Genomic DNA, 24,137 nt, shown 5'->3' on the forward strand with positions numbered 1-24,137 from the left:
ATGCAAGAAGACTGGGACATTATTGTCTAGTCACTGGTGTAAAATAGGGAGGGAGGACAGACAACAATCTGCCATCTGATGTTGATGGGAGCTGCGTATAGAATAGACACAGAAAGTTTCTATGGACTTGAGAACTTTGAAGGTGCAGACAGGTTTTATATTAGCTGCAGAAACGGGTCTGGGAATTAGATGTTATTTCCAGGTTTGGAAGAGAAGATAAATTGTTGAAGTTTCAAGTTAAGATATAGGCAGACAATAAGGAGAGAATTAAAGTGACAAGGACAATAGGAAATTGAATCTGATTAAGGGCTTTGGCTGAACTGTGGATAAATCTGCCTGGTCCAGCAGAGGTTTTTAATCTGACTGTAGACATACCCAGGAAATATCAGAGGCAAAAGACTGGCTTACAGTCAGCAATGTAGGCTCCTGACTTTAGGAGATATAAATAGAAGAGTGGAGAGGTTCATACTTTGTCTAACCAGCTCCTCTCACTAGTTGCTAAAATACTAATTTTAAAAACATTGTTATAAATTTACCATCACAGTAAAATCCAGAAGCTTCTATTAAAAAGAATAAAAGATAAGAGGAATGGACTGAAAAAAGGAAGGTGATTCTAGAGCTAATTACAATTACTAATTGCTTTTCAAGCCCCCCAAAAGCCCCCCCAAAACTCACAGAAATATTGCTGCAACTCTGAAGACCTAGTTTTGGAAAATTAGGTAATGTCTGGATAAGAATCTAGGGTAAATGTTTATTTTTATTTACAGTTTTTTATCTTCTGATAAAAATTCAGGGGCTAGGAGCAGTAACAATATTTTTCAAAATCCACCCCAATTATTTTTTTTCACTGAAAATGAATTTTGAGGACTATATATTTTATTATTAGGGGTTTTTTTGTTTGTTTGTTTAGGTGAGTAAATAAATATTTGCCAGGGTTTTTTTTTTGCCATGTCCTGATCCCTAGTTGCTTTATTTCTTACCTACCTGGCTACAGTGCTGGTACAGAACCTTTACATATCGAATATAATCTACAAATATTAAATTATTTTTGTATACTTATATATAATTTCATTTCAAAAAAAGAGATACCTTAAGGTGATGAAAAGGATAGAAGAGGGGAGCAAGCCATCAGTCCAAAACCATAGTGTGGTAGAGCACTACAGGAATGAGAGCCATGAAAAAAGAAGAGCTATATGACAGTGAAACCAGGAGAGTGTAGCTGCAAAAAAGATCATGAACTGGGTATCAGAAATGTCACTGTGACTGATAAGTTTAAAATAAAGCAAATGAACCAAGGTTTGATGTGTAAAGAGTATGCCTCAAAAAGCACCTTTATTTCATAGGTCCCAAGTCAAAGTCAATCCTGCAGGTAGTTGCAGAAGCCCTAGAAGATTTATGCCATCGTCTGAGGGACAGACAAATGCTTGAAAGCCATCATGGCTGTTACTTTCGATCAGCTGGCTGCCTAGTGCCCACAACTTTTCCTAGGTTTTCAGGCAGATGATGCTTGGACATGAACTAGAGAAAGTGGATTTGGAGGGGAGTTTTTTCAAATAGTCACCTGTTCCTCAATTTTCTTTTGAGAGACAGTAGAACAGTTTTGATATCTCACTGACCAGTTTCCATTCCAATATTTATTTAACTGCAGTTTCACTATGTATTTAATGTTTTATTTTGGTGTGTATTTTAGTGTAATGTGGATTGTAATCTTGGTCATTTCTGTCAATTCCAGTTGCTGCTTTACATAGAAAGATCTTAGCTGGCATCTAGAAAGAGCATGACTGAGCTTCAAATGTAGGTTCTGCAGCCTGCAGAGACACGTGTGAACGACTTTTAATCTTACTAGTTCAGATACCGATCATAGTAAAACCATGGAAATATATGTCAGGAAATGCTGTCTAAAATTCCTTGAAATCCTGAGCAGCAGACCTAGGATAAAGTCCATGCCATTATTTCTAAGATAGCCAGTATGTAAGATAGGTCTGAGATTAATATTATTCACATAAAGTGACACATTTCGCTTTTTGATGGCAGAGGAAACATATCTTAAAAGCCTTCCTTTCCTTTCCACCTGCCTAGCAAGTGTATAATTTTCATAATTTTGAAACTTCTATTGATAACTGACTATGGAACAGAGCGAAAATTGGTTAGGAGGATGAGGGCATTAGTCAAAATGCAGTAACAAATCAAGCTAAACTGGGGAAGTCAGTTCCTTCCAGGCAAAAGAAATTAAGAAACTGCTCTTATTTGAAAAGAAATGTCGTGCTCCTGATTAAAGTCTTCATAAAAGAACTCATAGCTTTCCTGAATTATTATCCCTGTTTAAAACCCATAATCTTACACTTGTTAAAAAGGGACAAACAGGTACTAAAACAGTAAATCCCCTGGGACATTCTCAAACCCTCATGAAATACAGTAGGAGCAGAGTAGCTGCGGCTTGCTGTAAAATTAACTTTTTAAGACAGAGAGCAAGGACTGCTGGTGTCTTGCTGGTACAAACACTTCACTTTTCTTCTTGAGCGACATATTAATGTAATTTAAATTAAATGCATAATAAAGACCTGTTGGGCACTTGCTGAACTTCAAATTAATTCAGAAGATAATGGAGGAAGTACCCCTTTCTCCTGAAAGTCATTTGTACACCTCTTAACTTTAATAAATTGAAAAAAGCTTTTTATTTTCTCCGACGCCTCTGACCTTTGTCATCACTCAGAACACTGGTTGTATTGCAGTAATATTTAGCAGGTTTGTATGCAGTTGTTTTAAAAGGAAGATGGGAAATAGCAATAGTTTTCTAAGGTGGGCTAGAAAACTACACTGGTGTGTGTCCCTTTCCAAAGTTTAAACTCTGGCTCTGGTTTAGTTATACTGGGATTTAATAAAGCATGAGTGTGAGTCAAGGTGTGATCCAGTTCTTCCATTCTGCCATGGTTAAACCCGATCCAGAGGACTTCTGTTCCCATTGCTACCACCGGCTTGCTGAATGATGGTGACCATATTGCTGCTCTGTGAAAAGACTGAATAGCAAATATTGATAAAGGCTAGACTCAGTGATCTTAAAGGTCTTTTCCAACCTAAATGATTCTTTGGTTTTATGAAAAACAAACCCAATATTTGTGTGATTTACAATAGTAGGACAAAGTATCCAGGGTGGTTATGTCTGGTAAGGACAGCAGCAACGTTAAGGGCAAGCATGGGCTTGAGATAATTCACTGATGGTGTAAATTCAGAAATACATATGATCTCTGGATTTGGGGGTTTCATGCCATTGTTTTCTAGTAGCAAACTAGGAAAACAGTAATCTCTAAATTTTTTAAACCTTGTCACATATCCCACACCTTTTGCTTCACTCTCTATTTAGTTTTTTAATGAGAGTCTATCTCCAATAATATAATTTTATCTGTTTATGTTTTAAAATGGTATTTTATGTGGTCTGAACATGACCCTCAGCATCTGAGCCAACAGGTAATATTAGCGGGTGTCTAGGGTCATGCAGCAGGTACTTCTGGGTATTTGTTCTAGGTTTCTCCTTTTCTTTCCTTTCATTGCTTTTGTTTCTAATGACTTTTCCATCCTGTCCTTCAAGATCAGCCTCAAACACTCGGCAAAAGACTGAATTTAACTTGGCTAAGGTGGTGCAATCCTTCATTTCACACTTTACGTGCTACAGATCCTAGACTTTTCTGGGCCAATCACTTGTTTAGCCAGCGATCACTTCTGCCTGCTTTATCACAATATTTTCAGAGAGTTTTTAAACATCTCCAGGAAATGAATGTTAAACTGGCCATCCAACTTCTCTAGTGATGTATCCACACACAATTTTCCTGTCTTCTTTTGCACCTGTTTCACTGTATATCCTTACACGGGAGTTACCTCTCCAGCAGACAGGGAATGCAGCCAAAGCAGCAACTGGCAGTCTCAGATACTGCACTTCTGGTAATGAAACAAAGCCTTGTGCAATGTTTTATTTTCAGAAAACGGTTATAATGTTTACGATCCATATTCACATCTGTTTGAGGCAGTTATTTATAAACCTTATAGCTAGCCCAGTAACTCAGATCTTTATGGAAGAATTTGTACTCATATTATTTAGCATTGTTATTTAGTCTGGTATTTGAGTAAGGGTGGGACAGGTGGGGAAAACGAAGCCAGCTTTCTTGCAACAGTGCAACAAACTGAAAGTGCTCAAGTGAAAACTGAGCATCATGAAAAGGTCAGAGATTGTGAAATAGATAACTGATGAGATGGTGGAAGCACACAGAAAAATGAGATGATGTTATGGCTTTCAGTAAGAGCCGGTTCTGGTAGCAACTAGGAAAATAAGCTGAAGTAGTAAAGATAAGGAATTTTTTTAATAAGATCAATGTTTATACATTGATTTTTGTTTCTGTGTGAATTAAATTTGCTACTTCAATCCAAAGCATTCTGTTCAAGGATCTTCTTATAAGTCGAAAGGCAGATAATCAATTTCTAAATGTCACCTATATTTGACATCAACATTTTCAGAGATGTGGTCAGACTTTCCTGCTGTCACGTCTTTTCAAGTGAATTCCCTAAATTCTTCTGTATGGAATCCATAAAACACCAGTTTCCTGCCTTTTGGGATGAAAAAAATTTGAGAAAGCACTTTTGACTCTGAGTATCTAGCACAGGGGCAACAAACCAGATGATAAATTTAGCAGGTTTCCTTATGCAACAGTGTTGCAAATACTGGAATCTTCACATGCACAAAAATCACCTTGATACAGACTTAACTGTAATTAATACTAAATTAGGAATTATTAGATATTAAATTAAATTTCAAAAAGAATTAAGCATATAACTTCCATACAGTAGCATATTCTTTATTACAGCCTCTAGTTTAGTTTCACATGACTTGCCTCAAAAATTAAATTTCAACATCCTTTTCATACGCATTTTGCATATTATGTGTTTCTCTGACACATGCCACTAAAAGACTTTTTTTAAAAACAATATAATAAAGTCCAGTTCTCTTAAGGTAAAAGCCCAGCTTTGTACTAGATCTGTCCTTAAACAGGCAAGTAAGTGAGAGTGTGAGAATCCCTGTCAAGATTCAAGATGCTCTGTCTCCTATAGATTACTTTTATGTTTTAATTTATTACTATCCTATTTCTTGGAAATGTCTCTGTATCTCTTTTTCTCCTGTACCAAGCAGGTCCTTGGTATGCACAGCCAATGGAATTCCTTGTGTGTCTGATACTACTCATGGAAAAGATCTGAACTCTAGTTTGAGGCGACAGATAGGTATGACAGGAAACTGGTACAGTGTAGGTTCTATTTTTTGGTAAGATGATCCTAAGCTCCATGCTAAGTGAGACTTCCCATCTCTTCAGTTTGAAAACCATCTGAGTTCTACCATGATGCAAACTTAACTAAAGCTTGGTCAAAGTAATTGATCAAATGTCTTTCCATTGTCTGATGGCCTTCAAACCTCATTTTTCTTGCCCAAAGAAGAGAAACAACTTGTAGTTAAACTTTTGTCCATTGATTCCACTCTTTGCCATGCTTTGATTAAGTCCACTGCAGAACAACAGTGAAACTACCGCTACTTTGATAGTAGTCAGTGATCTTCAAATATATCCTTGAATAAAGCATGTGTTGATGTTATTAATTGGTCCAAATGGCAAGTTTTGTGTCCTTCACATGGGGCTGTCTATAGTGCATTTAACTTCATGCTTAAACACTTATGCCTTTCTCTGCAGTTTATCAAGAATTCATTATTTCTGCATCAATGTATTTCTAGTGGATGACACAATCAGGTTTATTGCTCATTCATTTCAATTTAATAAATAATTCTGGAACTTTATTTTATTTATCTCTGTTCTTTAATGAGTCAAAAATGAAATTAGCTAACAAGGACATGTATTGAGCATTTAAATTAATTCTATGCTGCCTGCATAATTCTCTACTAAAACCTTCAACAGAACACTTAATCCTAACAATGCTTTTATTAATCCTTATGAGTTAAGACAATCCCTTCCTTTGAAGGAAGAAGTTCAATAAGATTTGACATTGGACATTCTGTGGCTTGAAATACCAGTTCAATGAATGAATAACAAAAAATGCAAAGCTATATTTACTTAATTAAAAGCCGACAGGTTGCACATCAGCTTATATGGACAGGCTTTAGCAGTTAAACTGTGCACAACTAATTTGTTTCCATAATACTACCTGACTATAGATCACTATATTAAGGGATATTGTCAGATGTATTATCTGCATATTGTCAGATGTATCATGTGCTTTAAAAATAGGTTCATATTAAGGAATATAACCAAAGTTGAAGCTGTTCTATGCAAGTCCAGTTCCAAGTTGTATTTTCTTATTTCAGTGTAACACTAAATCCATACATTGTAATTATTTCCCTACATTGTGTTCCATAAAGACAGTATTTAGTAGCATAACACACCTCTTTTAAGATACATAATGGAAAGGCTGAAGAAATGCAGCAAAATATGCTGCAAAAAATGCTTTAGTAGAACAAGCAGGTTTTAATAATTTTTCCCTGATTATCTGCCAAAGTTATGAGGCATCTGGGAGTGGAATCTGAAACATGCTGCTGCAGAATTTATACTTGAGAACGATCTTGGGATTTGCTTCCTAATCATTAAATATGATTTATAGGTGTTAATTGGAAGGTATAGGTGTACTTCCCAGATAAGCTAATTTCTAACTGAAGAGAGATTCCATATGAAAAAGTAGAGAAATTGTGAGCTAATTTTAGAGAAGTTTGGTCTGGAGTTCTAGGGAGGTGAAACCTTGATAGAAGCTGTATACAAAGTAATCATCAAGCTTACATACTTACTACAATTTTTGTATTAAGTTACCATGGACATAATGGTCTGTAATCCAAATATTTATCTTTCTGTGTTTGCTTATTACTAGGACTATAATGCAAGTGGGACCTCTGTAAAAGCACTGTAACTTAATGGTAGATATCAAAAGTCCAGTCACAGTGCTTGTGTGTCTGAATCAAAAAGGCATGTTTCCAAAGAGACAGTTGTGCTAAAAGTAATTGTGCAGAAGCTGGGAATATGATACTATTAAAAAATTTAAAAAGTGTGTGACACACATACTCTTGGAAAGCCAAGTAGAGAGAAGAAAAGTTGGTGCTGGTCCCTTCTATTACATGATAGTCTCTAGATACTTCTGTAAAAATTAGAGTGCCACTACGTATACAGGAACAAAAAATCTATCTGGTACACTCAGCTTCAACTGCGGAGCAAAGACTGTATTCATTAAGTAGCCAGACTCTGCGGTGGGGATACCCACCCAACTTAGTTTAGAGTTTGTAATTATTGCATTATACTATGTTTGCGATAGATGGTGTATGAGCTGCAAAATTAAAAAAACCCTAAAAGTCCATCACTTGTATCCCAATAATTAAACTCATGATAATATTTTTCCTCTTTCTTCAGACATCTGCTAATTTACTGGAGATCTTACGCCGTAAGACATTGTCGAGAGAAGTCCCAATGCTTACACACTCCATTTCTCAGAGTTATTTTCAAAGAACTGCTGAAACGAATGGAAATTGTAATTAAGCCGTAGAGTTTTGGAGAAGCTAATAAAGTTCATAAGTGTGTTTCGGATTAAGTACACCTAGCTGATTGTAAATTAAACCCATAATTAATTGCTTCAGTTGTAAGTAACAATATTTTTCTCCAGGTGAAAGGAAGTGGTTACTGTAACCCAGTCCCTGTAATCACTAGTTTGGCTTTACTGCCTTGGGTGGTGTAACAGAGGCCAGAGAGAGTCCCCCTAGCAGCGGTATCAATACACGTTCCTACATAGTTGAGATTCTGGCAACTCTGAAGACTGTGTTTATTTTTTCATCACTCTAGTTGCGGTTGATTGATCTAATAGTTATAAAGTGAGCTACATTTTACACAGGTTTCAAGTCCTGTCAGAAAACCACCAGGAAAACAGTTTTCTGGAATATGTAAAGGGTTGGAAATGTGCAGCCCTCCTTTGACTGGACCTTAAGATAACAGCTGGTTTTCCAAATCCTGTTAAAAGAGCTGACCACTTTACTCAGCACGTTTGAAGTCTTTTTCTGTGACTTTCTATTGCACCAGCAAAGTCATTAATAGTGCAGCTCTTCTACTGCAAAACCTTTTTACTCATTGACACTGAACTGTGTAAAATGAGGAAAACCCCAAAATATCCAAATAATCTATACCTAAACCTCAACCTTTCCTTAAAAGCCTTAGCAGGTTCTTCACACTCCAATAACTTACAACTCTGGGAAATGAAAAATTGGTGCATTGCAGAATGTAGCCTGTCTTTTTCGCTGAGGGAGCCTCGGGTTTAGCCATTACTGACAACTTACTCAATATAGGATTTTAATGTCTCCTTTGATGCTAGACTTTGTAGGAGAAAAAATAAACTTCCCCACATAACCACAGTCAAACTGCGTATTCCCCCACCTAAATAACTCCTTTTTAATTTTTTTCAGCTGAGCACCACTGGATTTGTTTTCTTTGCCTCATTTCTTTTTTATACTTTTTCATGCCCTTATTCTCCCCTTGTTTTTTACATGTTTGTTACATACGGTTCAGTGAGCTACAACAGTAAACTGGAACAGAAAAACTACAAATGAAAATGAATGCTGGTATTCTGCTTACCATTCACTGTCTAGTTAACTTCCTTTCCCTACTTCAGAAGTGATATGAATAGTGACTCTTGAGGGTTAGAAGACTCCTTTCCAAGAAAAATGACAGAAATAGCAGCAATGACAGAAATAGCAGAATAGATTGTTGCAGAAGGTGACACTAACATTTGTCACTCAGGAAATTTCGAATTTTAAGCTTACTATATTTTGATAGCCAGCTATCACAAGTAGTGTAAAAGACAGCTCTCAGTCTCTGCCTTGTCTTTATGTTTGTGTGTCTGACTTTATCTTTTCCAAGCAGAAGCAAAGATCTGTCACGTTTTTTGTATCCATGTCCATGATTTAAATTTATAGTGCTTTAATTTTGAAAGCCTGGAGATCTTGAAATTTAGTATTTTGCAGTTAATCTTAACAAGTTAGCCCATGCTTGCAAAACAAAATAAAAAGATTTACTTCATACTTTATTGACACTGAAATGCAGTGAAGTTGTGTAGGGAATGTGAATCAATCCGCCTAAATATTTACTGCTTTGATGCACCCTGAATTTATGGGTGTGCATATTGAAACGAGGTAATTATTTTAAATAGCACCTGTGCATTTTTAGCTAAAGAGGCTGTGAAATTACTTTTCTGTAATTCATCGCTAGGTTTTTTTTGTATGGGTTGACTACATACCATAGGCTGCCAGGGGGCAGATGCAGCACTAAGGAAGCAAATACCAGTCTTGTCTTTCCGTTCTGCTGTTGTGGGGAGGGGAAGGCAGGGTGATGAATTTCACACTGCTGCGAATACTTGATTGGAGTGTTCTGTAAGGTGGATTATTTGAATTTCAATCCCTGCATTTTGGGAAGTCCATAGGCTGTATCACAGAAATGTAGGCTGAGAGGGACCTCTGGAGGTCCTCTAGTCCAACCTCCTGCTCAAAGCAGTGCTGACTTCTAAGTTGAATAAGATTGTCTAGGCCTTTGGTAAACAAGCTTTGAAAATCACCAAGGACAGAGATTCCACAGCCTCTTTTAAGAAACTTCTTCCTTTTCTTATGAAGAATATACCTTTATAGCTAACTGGAATTTCCTTTACTACAATTTCTGACTATTGCCTTCAGTCCTTTCATGGTGCACCTCTGGAAGATGTCTAGCCCTGCAAGCCCCCTTTAGGCAGCAGAAGACAAGTTAGCCCTTCCCTTTTGCAAGCAGAACAAAGTCTGTTCCTCCATTGGACTTATCCGTTCTGAATATATTTCCTGTGTTGTTTGTGGGGCCCATAACTAGTCTTGCTATTCCAGATGTATCCTCATGATGCTGCATAGAAAGAAATAACCACTTTGTTTGCCTGCTGGGTATGCTATTGCTAATGCAGCTGGGTATGCAGTTTGTCTGCATTGCTGCAAGGACGTACTGCTGACTCATGCTCAGCTTCTCCCTCAGATCATTTTCTACAGAGCAGCAATAGAGTTCCCAGCCTATTGCAATGCCTGAGCTTATTCCCTCCCACATACGTGGGTGTATTTGTCTCAGATGCAAGAAAACTTCTAGTTATTCTGGCTTAGAGTAGTTTCACAGTTAAATTGCCATATTCTTTAAGAAAGAAAATAACATCAAAACTTAAACTGACATCATTATAAACATTAATTTGCTTTCCGTTGAGGATTTCACAGTTGTTAGAATTACAACGTAGCAAAGAGATTTTACTCAAAAAGGCGTTGACAGCAATTAGTTTTGGCTACGTGGCCAGGTAATAAAATGGACTCTTGGAGTGTGCAACTTTGTACAGCAAACAGGCTATAAATATTAGGTATCTGGGTTCAGAACTGATTGACTGATGAACTGAGTTCAGAAATTTCATTGGGATGGAAAGGTACCATGGCTAAAGCATCCCATTGATGTAAACAATGAATTCTTCCAGAGAGTTGCTACAGGTGGCAAAAATTAATTTGCTGATAGCACTACCACAAGGGCTTAATTAATTAATTTACTGTTGCACAGCTATCGGGGAAAGAATATGAAATGTCAAGTGGATCTTTTTTAACTTAACATACTCTCAGGTGGTTGTTGTTATCAAATGTTGGCTGTAGCCAGATCCAAGATGTAAGTTATTGGACCTGGAGTTCTTGGACCTCCTCTCCTTGCAGAGGAGGCTTCCTCCTTCCACTGCATTTCTTGGCAGAATCCTATTAAGCAACCTCCTAGACAGCATCAATAGGAAGCTGTGCTGCTTGGAATTCTTACTAGTGTGATTATCCAATAATTGAAGTAGGGATTAAAAAAATCTTCTATATGTGGCTTTTTATATTATTTATCTGCATCCATTTATCTCAGCAGTGAATTTATCATGACTGAACTGACATGTCCTTTGCTGGAAATTAATAAAATAGCATTTGTACTTTGATATAAGGGCATGCTAACAGATGAAAAGAAACTAAGTTTCCTTTGAATATATGATAGTTTTTCAACCAGCTATTTAAAAACAGATGAGGGCCACATTCTCCCCTGGTTATGACCCTGCTGTATGATAATTTCAGCAAGGTCACATGACTTCACTCTCCATGTGTGGAGGGGCAACTGTTTGCATACGGAATATTAGTCCTGGAAGAAATAAACATTCTATTTACACATATAGAAGACATTTCAAATCTTCCAGGAAATCTGTTTGAAAACTATTTACAGTATTAGTATGCAAATTATATAGTACACACTAAATGGGAATCTTGCAGTAGAGCACTCTGACAGGCATCTCACTATTCGAACTATGGTAGTCCAGTTAAAAAAGCAACACAAAAAGAAAACACAGCTGGGTGTAATTGTATCCAAACACATACTTATTATGTTAATGGGGGCATGCGAATAAAATGAAATGTTGTCCAGCAAAGGTTGTCCTCCAAAGATTCTCAGTTATTTTAGCAAAATGTTCAAATAATGCACGCCTTTGTGTTTGTTTTAGTTGAAAAGATGTTTGATATTTATTCCTAAACATTGACAGATGAAGTGTGGCAACACCAGAGAAACAATAAATTCCATCTCATATCAAGTATCATTTAAAGAAATACTCTTCAGTTGAGAAGAAAACATTAATTGTGGCCCCGATTACAATAGGTACTTCCAGTGATATAATTTAAATCAAATTATGAGAACAGTATTGTATGGTGGTAGTGATATATGTCTTAAACTCCTATTGTTACCCCACGGTTGTCAGAGTAGTGATGCACCCTTTAAGTGCCTTCTTTTGCACTGAAACTTCGTGACGCTTCCCTGCTTGTACCTTCCTGCTGCTGCTCTCCTGTCGGCTTCCCTTTGGTGACACCTCGGTCCAGTTTCTGCCCTCGCGGCCTCTCATGAGTGCCCCTGCTGAAGTATGCCAGAGCAGCTTTACTTCAGCGTGAGAGGTTTTAAACAGCCAGGTGTCAGTAAGAATCCACTAGATGCTGTAGAAGGTCAGTACTGGGCTGGGTGTCTTTCCAACCAGCAAAAGCTTCGCCCTTGTTTCATTCCTAAAAATCTCCTAGAATTTCTTGTTGTGTCCCTCGCACCAATCTGCACAGCTCTGGCATGTGAGTTACCTGGGCAAGGTGCTGGACCTGTTCATACTGATTTACTGCTGGTGGACTTCAAATCTTTGAAAATAAGAGGCTTCGGATGAGGTTTATGCCCCCCTCTCCCCCTTTTTTTTCGCTTCTTTTTTCCCCTTTCCATTTTTAGGACATGCTTTTGACAAACCATAATTGAAAACTAAACGAATAATAGTTTGTGCCTTATGTAAGTGTACCTGCTATTCAAACAGTTGCATTCAAGGGCTGTACATACTGTTAAAAGCCCATGTCTTCTTCACTGCCAGCTGCTGCCATAATCCTAAGGTAGATGCATTGTTTTCTTTTTAACTTTATATCTCAGTATACTGCCCTGTAAAATTGCTTTCTGCCTTTAAATTAACTGTCATGCAGAATTCTGTATTTCTCAACCTGTCATTGCCTTTGAGAGTTACAAGTTATTCTGAGTTTAAAAACTCCCATTTTTGTTCACAAGCACAAAATGTACCTTCCCAAATGTAGATCAATAGGCATGTCAGGTGCAATCCTGAGAATACTAAGTGCCTATTTTTATTCTTACTTGATGAGGAACTGTTTATACTGCAAATGTAATATGATCAAACACACATTAATGTGTTACTTTAAAATAAAATGTATTTATTAATTTAAAAATCCTACTGGATAAAAGAACTGGTCTGTTATTTACAATATTTTCCAGAGGCAGAGTACCATTGGACTGTTTAACGAAATGTGTTTGTTTCTTAGCTCTGCCTATATAAGAAGTATTTAAAATTGTTGTCTGATGATTTATGGCCACATCAAGCATTTTACATTACGATAAGAAGACAAAGCTTGTATCATTAGTGTGATAATAAGTCCAGCTTGGTTGTCTGGCAAATAAATTCTACATCTAGCCACTCCCATTAAAAAACCCCGACCTACTTTCACTAAAACTCTGCTCCCTCTAGAGAGCAGATTTTGTTCTTCCCACTCTCAGTGCCAAATGTAATCCCTCTAAAATCAATAGGTAAAACTCACCTGAGAGCATAACACTCATTATTAGTTGTTTCCAGCAATGGGTAAAGAACACATTTCTTCAGAGAGTTCATACTCAGAGGGAAGTGTCAAAGGAAGATGAATTAGGAGAAAATAGGAGACTTGTGTCCTTTGGGAAGTTGTGAGAATAAATCTTTGAAGGCGAGATCAGATGTGTTGAGAGTCATTCTGTTCAGACTGCCAGCCTTCTCGTTAGGCTGCTCAAGCCTGGTTTTTCTTTTTTTTTCTTTTCTTTTCTGAAGAAACCGATCCCATTTTGGCACTTTTTAAAAATCTCTTTTTTTTATAGAAAAAGATCATCTTTTAAAAAGTGACCCAAAACTGAACGCTTTTGAAGGAAGCCTGAGATTCACAGCTGAGGTGGCTATTGCACAATACTATTTATTTTGTCTAATGAGATCAACCATGCTTCTTAGAAGGATAGCTAGAACGCACGTTGTGTGGCTTCCTTGGCAAAATCAAAGCAGAAACATGATTTGTTTCTGTTATCTTGATAATTTATTTCAAATTCACAGTGTCATGAGCTCTAAGCATGTGGTCTTCAGTGTCTCACTCAAAATTCCCAAACACTGCCAATAGCAATTTAGTTTGAATTAGTGCCTGTCTGCGCTGCAAATGTGGTTTATAATATGCATTTGGATATTTTCCGCTCATCTGTAGACTGCTTTTAGTACTTTCAGCATAAAGATATACAGTAAAACTTGTCCTAAAAGCCATCTTAGTGTCCAGCAAACAATGCTGAATAGCAAAAGAGGCTCTCTTACACTAAGCCAGACAAAACGGTACTTGAGATGCTTCCTTAGACTCTGTTATTTAGGTTTTAGGGACTATTGCAGAAGGACATCAAGTTATTATATGCCTCTAGTTATTTATTTTCTTAACCTTACAAACTGAAGAGGAGTATCTCAATGAAAATAGTATGGAGTCCCTTCGCAGGTTTTATCCTTGTGCTTTCCTTTCTTTTTCTTTTAATAGCCTGGATGCGTAAACACTACTGAAGTGGATATAAAAAAATCTTCAAGAATGAGAAATCCACATAAAACAAGAAAGGTAAGTATTTTTATTATATCAAAAGAGGGAGGTGGAGGTAATTCATAGCATGAAGTTCCATAGATTTCTAAAACAATTTTTTCTTACAGCTGCAAGGAACAAATACTCAAATGTATGTTATTATTTGATAAGTTCTTAAATGAATTAGTATTAATAAATTTGCTAGTACTAAGTAAATGCTATCACATAAGAAAGGCTTTGGAGAAATACACAGAAAATATGAAAATAAAATTTATTTTTGTGGGCTTTATTCATGTTGTTAAGTAGATTGAATAAAGCATGTAAAAAACATTTCTGTCAGTAACTAAGGAAAAATAAATTAAAAATGCAGTGTAAACTATGACAGCAATTCTTCTTGTGCTGGTCTTAATGAACAGGGTGTCTCTAGTTTATAGTTATGACTGAAATGGATGACCAGAAACTGTGGAGGAAATTAGCTTCATCTAAATTAGGATCCAGACATGAACAGTGTAATATCTCTAGGGGTGTATAGAAGGATTGGAACAACACTTTCTTTTGAATCCTTTGTATCATAATAACGTAGATTGACTCCAACTTTGAAGTACTCCCTTTGAGGTATATTTTCATGTCAACGCATGGAAAAATATGTTTTAAAACAGAAAGTGGATTTAAGAAACTTTTATCTTAGCTAATTTATGGTAGTGAAAGGTCCAGATTAGCGTAATTTACCAAGCAGTCATTGCAAATTTGGGAGTCACCCAAATAATCCACTGTGATAGTCTACTTTTCAAGATACTGTTTCTTCTTTTCTTACCAGTTGTGTCCGCTTACTATAATAGCTGCCTTTCTGTGTCACCCCCCATGTTCACTATACTGTTAATATAGAACCATAATAAAATTAGATCCTGCGTTCTTTCATTATGAAACTGTGGGGTTTGGGGAGTTTTTCTTTTACACCATGGTATGGAAGCACAATTTTATCTGAGTGAATGGCTTATTTGCAGTTTCTTTAGAAAAAGATGAGCTTGGCTCATTTCTTGAGCATGCTGTACTGAAACATCACAGTTACTATGGGTACATGTAGAAAGCATTGTCTGAAAGCAACTATCGTTGTTCCATATTTTTTGCATAGTCTGTCTATGGCTTACAAAACGATATTCGAAGTCACAGCCCTACCCACACACCAGCACCAGAGACTAAGCCACCCACAGAAGATGAACTACACCAAGAGGTTTGAAAAATAACTACAAACATATACTTTTAAATGAACTTTTTAGGAAAGTAGGTATTAAACCAAAAATTACTGTAACTGGGAAGTATGTTCAGAAAAGATCTAGCAAATGTTTAGTAAACCTTCTTGTTTCAGCATATATGGATTTAGGTATGCAACTTCTATTAAAACTAATGAGAGAAAACCTGACATTTTTTGTACCTTGCATTAAGCGGTTAAAAGCAGTTAGCAGCAGGCCAGTCAGTGGGTCCTTTGCGTAGCTAAGCCCTTTAGCCCCTTTAGCAGTAGACAGCTCGTTCTTCCTTGACACTGATTCGAGGTTCGGGGGTATACATACCTCTCCATGTATGCATGTGTGGGTCCACACATTTATCTACTGTTCATGTGTCATTAATCTTTGCTGAAGTGTTAGAACTGGGAGAAGGTAAATGTCTGAAGAATTAGTAGTTCTCTTAAAAAATCTAAAAAAAGGCTAATTGGATTTCTGTTGATGAATCTTTAGGGAAAATGTTATACTGGGTCCTTTTTTTGTCTGTATGATCTTTTCTCTTTGAAGGAAAATTCCATTTATTTTAGAACTCCACTGGTGAAATGTTGTTCTAACTCAGATATATTTGTCTTCTGTGCCCTAGGATAAATTAAGGTTAAATTACAGCCCTAATAAAAAAAAATTATGGAAATAAAGTCAAGCAATGAATTACTCATAGCACTTTTTGCCCTCCTCTCTTGCAGATTAAGCACTGGCAAATGCAATTAGACAGGCATAGATTAAAAATGTCAAAAGTTGCAGAGAGGTAAGTATATTGTCACATGTTCTGGTTTTTCAATTAGACTGATAACTATTGGGAAAATGTCAGTATGAAATAGCATCAAAGAAATAGAGAAAAGGGAGCTCAGGTGTCATAGAAATAGATGATGAGAGTTTACTTTAAGTGGGAAGTATGAAGTTCTTTTGATAAAAGGTGGCCCAGATATTCTATGATATATTTCTGATAAACCCAAGAGCCTCTGACCAAGTGGTCACAAGTTTCACCTTGCACTGGCAGGGAGGCTAAATGGAAATAGGTCTGGGGTTCCTGTGTCGGCATTTCAAAAGGGCAATCACTGATAAAGCAAGGGAACTGATTGTCAGGGCTGGCTGGGAGAGGAGCTCGGTGATTGAACAAAGGGAGTCTGAGCTTACTTTTGGTCAGAGGGTGTAACACTGCTAGGAATCTTTCTCCAAATAAGACCAAAATTTGTTCAGTAAGGGGCTAGAAAGCAAATAAAATAAAAAAGCCCCTTGGAAAGATTAACTACGGCTTAGGTAGAGAAGAGGAAGAGAAAAGGAATGCTCAATCTTATGCATCAAATACAGAGAGAGTGAAAATTGAAGAAAAAAGAGCTGCTTAGTAAAGAAAATTAGGTCAAATACAAATAGTTCTTCATCCTCTCATATATGTTTGGGCATGTGTGTCTGCTTATATGTGTATGTACGCATACACATACAAACACTTATAAATATATATTTATAAAGACAAGAGGTTAAGAATTTGTGCTGAGCAATAAAAATGTAACAGGCTAAATATAATATAAATAGGAATGAAAAGAAAGAATATTTGTCTTCACTTGTCAATAATTTTTCAATAACTATGAGGAAAAAAGGAACATGGAAAGTGGGAATAAGGAAATGGGAGATGTAAATTACCAGAATACAAAGGTTTTAGTGTGTTCATCTGAGTCAGACCAATTCATAAATACTGAAGAATTTGGAAAAAATAAAAGTTTTTTTTGGAAAGCAATAAACTTGGGAGTAGTGCCATTTGATTAGGAAATAATAAAAATATTAACCGTATTTAGAAGAGGAAAAAAGGAGTCCCAGCAGCTGCAGGGACAGTAAATATGGCCTAAATAGCACGCAGTGTTTTAGAACAGATTTTAAAGGAATGGATAATTAAAACCGTAGGGGTATAAAACATGTTCCTTTATGAAAGCACATGTGTCTGGAAGAGGTTGCTTGATTTAATTTATTATTGCCTAAAAGGAATTATGTGGAAGTATTAGGGAAGTGTGTAGTTTCATTTCAGCTCTTGACAAGACCCGAGCCACCCCTCCTTCTTCAGGGGTCCATTTTTAAAAGGTTTGCTCCAGCAAACCTATTTTAGCCCGAGCTCGTAGCTGACTTCTGAGTGTGTGCACACCTGGTTACCATGGTTCAGTTGATGCAAGGTAACTTGTTAACTGGGGTAACCTGATCAGGTTTCCTCACCTCCTGACATGACAATGTTTTCTGTTTTTCTTTTCCTAGTCTATTAGCTTATACAGAGCAGTATTTGGAATACGATCCTTTTCTTGTGCCCCCTGATCCCTCAAACCCTTGGATATCAGATGACACCACTTTCTGGGAACTGGAGGCAAGGTATATAATTTTATTTCTTCTTTTGGGGTAAAGGGGTATAACAGGCTTTTGTTGAAATTTGCACGAAAATACTGAGGCAGAAGGGCAATGCAGTATCCTTTTGGTCTTTCCAGTGTTACAGTTTCATAAGATGGGAAGAGCTATGGATTAAGAAATCTGTGTAAAAAGTTACAGTAACCAGTTTCCAGGGTTCCAGTGTGGGGAGAAAAGATACCTTTTAAAATCTGATAACATTTCCTGGTTGGAAATCCTTATTCTTCTGTGTAAATGCATGCGCATTGGCTTCGTTCTGTGTAAGTACTAACAGACTGGTTACGCATCTCTGAACATTGCACAGATATGAGCAATCCGGAAGTTGAGAAATCTGCGGCTGAACTTCAGGATTTAGTCTAAATTATGAACACAGGGTGTTGGATTACTGACTATTGCTGATTGCAAGTTCTGTTGGTTTTGCCTCTGTAGCAAAGAGCCAGGACAGCAGAGGGTGAAACGATGGGGATTTGGCATGGATGAAGCTTTGAAAGACCCTGTGGGAAGAGAGCAGTTTCTCAAATTCCTGGAGTCAGAATTCAGTTCAGAAAATTTAAGGTAAATGTGAGGGACCTTGTTTTTTAATAGCTTGTAAGATATATTGGAGTTGGGGCTTTTTTGTCTGATACCTTTCTTTTCATTTTTTGACCTGTCAAAACTTTTCCTGTGTCCTGCCTTTCAGAATCCATTCGTGCAGGTTGCAGCATGCTCCCGCATTCAGGCTGAGGGAAAGATTGATATAGAGTCCCATGAAGCATATTTTCCCATTCATGTGCAAGTTTTGGTCAAACTGTTCACATAACAGCTTTTCTCTCAGCTCATTTTTTTTAAACAATTTTAAAATATTGACCCATTCAAAGCCTGTTCAGTATCTTTCATTAAGTCCAATATTATGAGAATAGTAAAATAATAATAAAAAATAATAATTTGTTAAAAAATAAATTAGGGATTTAAAAGTGAAATTCACAGATTTTCACTGTTGGTCAGGTTTCTGGGGACCATTGGTCTTTTGCAAATCTCCACCAAGATTCTAGTACTCGTGGACCTGACACAACAGAATTAGTGTGACAGTTAGCTCTCAAATTCCTGACTAATTGCAAAATGGAAAGATGCTGCTAGTCTATGAAGCTTAAATAATTTTTTTAAAGTATATACATACAGTATTACTTTTAAGTGAGGAACAACAATTATTTAATTTTAAAAAATGATAGTCCATCCATTGGCTAATAGCATGTTTTGTTGTCACTGTTCTAAGGAAGTTGTATTTTGGTAAGATTTCAGAGGGATTGATATCAGCCTTTCCAAAGATAAGTCAAACTGTACATAGTACAAAAGTATGTAAACTTATTTTTCTCTTTATTCCCTCTTCTTGTCATCTGTCCTCTGTACCACTTCTCATTCACCAATAGCATAAGAAGTATAAAATTATTTCTGCACACATTCTAAAACTCAGGAAAATGCTAAACTACTTTTTTCCTATGCCAGTTCTCACCCCGAAGTGGTGCAGCATAGGCATTCATACTAGAGTTACAATTATGAAGCATCTTACAAGAGGCATTTAGCATTTTGTGGTGTTGATTCATAAATGCTGAGTAGTTGCACAGACCTCCTTGTTAACTTAAGTTTGTCAGCAGAATAATTGGAGAAGGACTTCTCTGAGTTGCTAACCATGTTCGTATTCAAACATTGAATTTTGCATGACAAATGTATATTAGGTATTCTAGACCTTATGATATTTTCCAACTGATTTGTTTGCCCTTACCCCATGGAAGTATGGCCTGACCTGTATGTGCATGTTGGTAAATTCATTAGTGACAGATGCAGATTTTTTTAAATTTTTTAATTTTTTAATTAAAAACTCCCAGTGGTGAAATGAAATTTTAAAAATCAGAATCATACTAAGAAAAGGAAAGGTGATTTTTTTTAATTTAAAGAGCATCCTGGTAATTCGTAATGCAGAGCAGCTGTTCAAACATGAACCTATCCAGCCCAGTGTGTGCTGCAGTTTCTATGCGTTTCTGTCATTAATCTGTCTCTCTGCCAACTAGACTGTTACCTGCATAATCCGTGGCTTTCTTCTAATCCTATTTACAACACTAACTACAGGCAAACTGTAAGTGATGGATCCAGAAAAATTCCCTAGAGAAATTTGTTCAGAGCTGATTCCTTGACATGCCATCTACTCTTCTGTCTCTCTCTCTCTAGTTTCTTATATTTGCATTATAAAATATAATACCCGAGGAACAGTGAATATGAGCTTAAAGGCTGTCCCTGAGAAGGATCAGACAGTGGATCAAACTTGCACTGAAAAGGTGCTTTCTGTGATGATTAACTGAAGGAAAACTGTCTCACAAGCTCAGAATTGTGTTTATGAATTCTCAAACTGTGGGAAATCAATCCACCCTTAGGCTCACACAGTAAAGTTGGGTGAGAGCATGACTTTGTAAAGTTTGTTGTGTATGGGAGTCTAAATGTTATAGATCTCAGTAACAGAAATGAAAGGTTTGAGGGTTTCAAGCATCACTGCAGAATAAACCTTGAATTTGAAAGACCACCAATTTCTTTGCTCACCTGTTAACCCCACTGTGGCAATTTGGTTGTTTGGGGTGGTGTTTTTGGACTTGACAGCCACCTTGAGGAAAAGATTTATTTCCATCCACATCTTCCCACTGCAACAAAGTGAACTTAACTCATTAGCTGACTCATGTCCTTTTACAGATCTAATAATGATAAAATTTACAACAAGCACTATCAAACCTACAGCGGGATAGACATCTGGGACCCTGGACTCGAGCTACCAAGTGCAGAACACAGGATACAGCAGGGGATAGCAGACACTACAGAAAGATTCAGTATTAGTTGATTAGAAGTCTTATGCCTTGCTTTGGTGGAAGAAATGCCAAAAGTGTGAAATGATAAGTCTACCAGATGCACTGTTTCTATTGAGTGTGATAATCTTATGTAGCTAAACGTCCCAGTGTTGCTGTTTCATTAGCTTGGACTGAGAGGGTCTAAGCTGGCTGAAAATCTCATTCTTAGTGGACGTACATCCTGTTTTAAGAAACAGGCAGGGATGAAGAAACTTGAGCCATGACTTAAAACTAAGAACTGTGCAGTGATTAGGGATGCAACCAGGTTTCACCTTCTTATTCTGTAACTCTGCTTTTTTTCTTTGCCTGTACATTGGGATTAATAATATTTCACTCTCTAAAGGCTGTTGTAAAGCATAGCAAAGGAATAAAACTGTCTAAGCAGTTCTGTCAGTGTGGTAACTTCATTACAGTGTGATTGCAGTTTGCTAACACCCATGTTGGATTCTGCATTCCCTTAATGCAGGCTATGACTTGTAATCTCTTGTTACCAAGCAGATTTTTTGGAGGGATCACTTTGCCTGCTGCTCACTACACAGAGCAAATAGCTAAACATATGATTTGGATAATAGATTTATAAAATTCCCACTGCCTATTACAAAAATAGTGACCATTGTTTAAAATTCACAAGACTTAAGTTGGAGCATGATCCAAGACTACTGAGCTTGGTCACAAGGCTGTCCAAGCACTGAAAAAGGAGTTCTCCAAGAAAGCGAGATAGTGAAACAAGTCTTACTGCAATGTGGCACCTGGAGACCTATTTTTTTTCATCCCTGTAGAAAATGCCCATTCCTCTCCCTATCCTTCCTTTGCCTGTAGTGCTGCAGAATTCTTCGGAAAATTAATATTCATATTCTGACTGTACATTTGCTCCCAAGTGGTTGTTTTGTAGGAATTGCAGCCTGTAAAGATATAAATGGTTTCAGGCCTGCTAATCTGAAAGCCTGTCCAAGTCATTGCACAGTACTGCAGGAGGTGTGATCTCCAAGGCGGTCCTAAGACTGCAAAAGCCTCCTGGGTTAGTGAGGGGAGAGTGGTGACAGGACCGCTTCCATGATGCACAGAAGGAAAAGCCTCTGGAACCCTTGCCCCTTCCTTTGATCCTTTCATAATGTGTGAGTAAATAGGGAAAAGGGGCTTTGAGTTCTGGTTGCACAAAAAAAGAAGGCAGCAGGTTTACACCCAGCTACTCAGGTCTCTGTTCAAACAGTACTGAGCATCTTCTAGAGAGGGTCTCCACGGCAGAAGCAAACCTCCACCAACAGGAGATAGAGTTTCATCCAAGGGAAGAGAGACTGAGCTCTAGTTCCTTCCACAGAGTAGCACTAAGTCTGTGTACAACAAAGTCCAGAAAATGCAGTTGGGTTCCCCCTCGCCGCTCTCCTGCCCTTGCACGTGTTTACTGTTGCACACTGCATGCTGTTTGTTACAGAATTCTTCTTCTGCTCTGGTCACAGCTCGTGAGGCAGAGAGCTGTAAAAGGGGACAGGGAGCTCTTTTGATTTGAGGCCCTGTGCTCAGGTCTTGCAGGCTCCATTTCAACTCCATCTGTGCTATTGGTTGCTATGGGATATTCGGAAAAGTTATTTTTGAAAATGCAAGAGGTGGCAGCCTTATTTTTGGCATTTTCTAACTTTGCATATTTGACTTTAACTCCCTGTAGGAGGAAGGCAGGCATTTTTTCTTGAAAGATCAGTAAGTGGATTAAAATGTTAAAATATGTGTTGGCTGTGAAGCAGGCACCCTAGACATAACATACTGCAGAAATCAGCATTTTCTTCCCACGTTTACAGAGGTTTCTATATTTAGAACCTCACATTTTCAGCAGGGTTTTTGAATGCTAATGTTAGAAGGGTAAAATAAAATTAATCTATCAAAAAGCTGGTGTTCATCCTGTAAGGATGTGTCTACACAACCTGCCTATTCTATGCTGGAAGCTGAATGTTTCCTCAAAGAAGTTAAATTTATCTCCCATCTATTCCCCATAATTGAGTATAACCTACTATATGGAAACAGTTTGCTTGCTAAAGAAAATAGCATCCTAAGGCATGTTTGTGGTGACTTCCAGAAGTATTGTCAGTGATATAATGGAACAAACAAGAATGTGACAGCTTTGAGCTAGATCCTCAGGATGTCTGCAGGGTGATAGAAAATGTGTGTTTACAAAGAACATTCTTCCCTTTCATTTTTTCTATTCCTTACCTGACTTCGATACACATGAGTAATCAGTCAGTCCCAGAAGATGCTTTTGAAGGGGTTAGCACTGGAGGATATACACTTTTAAATGCAAATATCAAAAGCAGCTTAAGAAACCAAAGTAGGTTGCCCAAATTTGACAGAGTGAACTGAAATAGAGTTTGTGAGCTGTGCAGTTTTTAAACTTGAGTTATGAGGCCTCCATTCTTACTGCGTTGCCATCAGATTCTCCGGATACGTCCCCAGGCTCTGTGCCTATGTTCAATTCGCATTGCAGCTCATAGAGAGAGGTGATGCTACCCAGAATTTTTGAAACTGAAGTTCTTCTGTTGGCACAGACTCCCTTTGTGACCTTGGAGAAACCACTCTACATTATTACATTATTAATATATTTGCAAAACTGGCACAATATTACTTCTCTGTCTTTTGAAGAACCTTAAGGGATCAATAGACAGAAAGATTGTGCTTAGATACTATGGAAATTGAAGAGTGTAGAAATACCTAAAATAGTCACCTCAGTAGAGTGAAGCTGACCGTGATGTCTTCTGAGCAATGAGCAGGGTCTCCTTCCACCTGCACTACAAAAGAGATTCAGAACAGGACTATGAAGGACTAATTGCTTCCTGGAAGGTAAATCACCTCAAGTGAAGAATGTCTTAAAGGAGGAATACTGTAAGGTTTTGTTTGCTACACTTTACTGTCCTCTCATAAGAATTGTTGCAATAACTATACTAGAATTTGGATTGAGGGAGGTATTGTTTTGCTTTCACGGGGGTTTGAGTACAGCTCCACTGTTCCTCTCCCATATCCTATCCTTGTTTAACTAAGCTAAGAGAGCTCAGTTCAATCGCACAGTGTAAGAGGGTGGAACCACATTTTAAAGGTGCACTCAAATTATTTGCCAGCCTTGTAAAATCCAAATTATTTCACAGTTAATTCAAGGTTCAGCTTATGTTTTTCATAAGATCCACTGTGACAAAACAATAATGAAAAGTTGTTATGGTATATATTGCATATTTAACAAAGTCAAACTTTAGCTGAGCTCTCTTAAGGGGTGGGGGGAAGAACTAAGTGGTCTGCACCATGTCTAAGCATGGGATACTAGCTGAATTTAGAATTATTTGGTACAGTGAGTCTAAACACCCATAGGAGAAATTAAAAAACAATCATAATAGCAAGCAAAAAATT

The 24,137-nt window shown here is 37.3% G+C and overlaps 1 protein-coding gene across 4 annotated transcripts in view; it reads left to right on the forward strand.

Annotated features, from left to right (window-relative positions):
- Positions 1 to 24,137, forward strand: part of RGS7 (regulator of G protein signaling 7) — a 243,849-nt gene that overhangs the window by 203,660 nt on the left and 16,052 nt on the right. For all 4 annotated transcript variants that reach the window (XM_075089406.1, XM_075089410.1, XM_075089409.1 and 1 more), the window contains exons 10-14: positions 14,189 to 14,263; positions 15,357 to 15,455; positions 16,188 to 16,249; positions 17,743 to 17,853; positions 18,316 to 18,441. In XM_075089406.1, coding sequence (XP_074945507.1) covers positions 14,189 to 14,263; positions 15,357 to 15,455; positions 16,188 to 16,249; positions 17,743 to 17,853; positions 18,316 to 18,441 — 473 coding nt within the window. The remainder of the gene's footprint in view (positions 1 to 14,188; positions 14,264 to 15,356; positions 15,456 to 16,187; positions 16,250 to 17,742; positions 17,854 to 18,315; positions 18,442 to 24,137) is intronic.

The sequence above is a fragment of the Phalacrocorax aristotelis genome, chromosome 3 (assembly GCF_949628215.1).
Source record: "Phalacrocorax aristotelis chromosome 3, bGulAri2.1, whole genome shotgun sequence".
Classification (NCBI taxonomy): domain Eukaryota; kingdom Metazoa; phylum Chordata; class Aves; order Suliformes; family Phalacrocoracidae; genus Phalacrocorax; species Phalacrocorax aristotelis.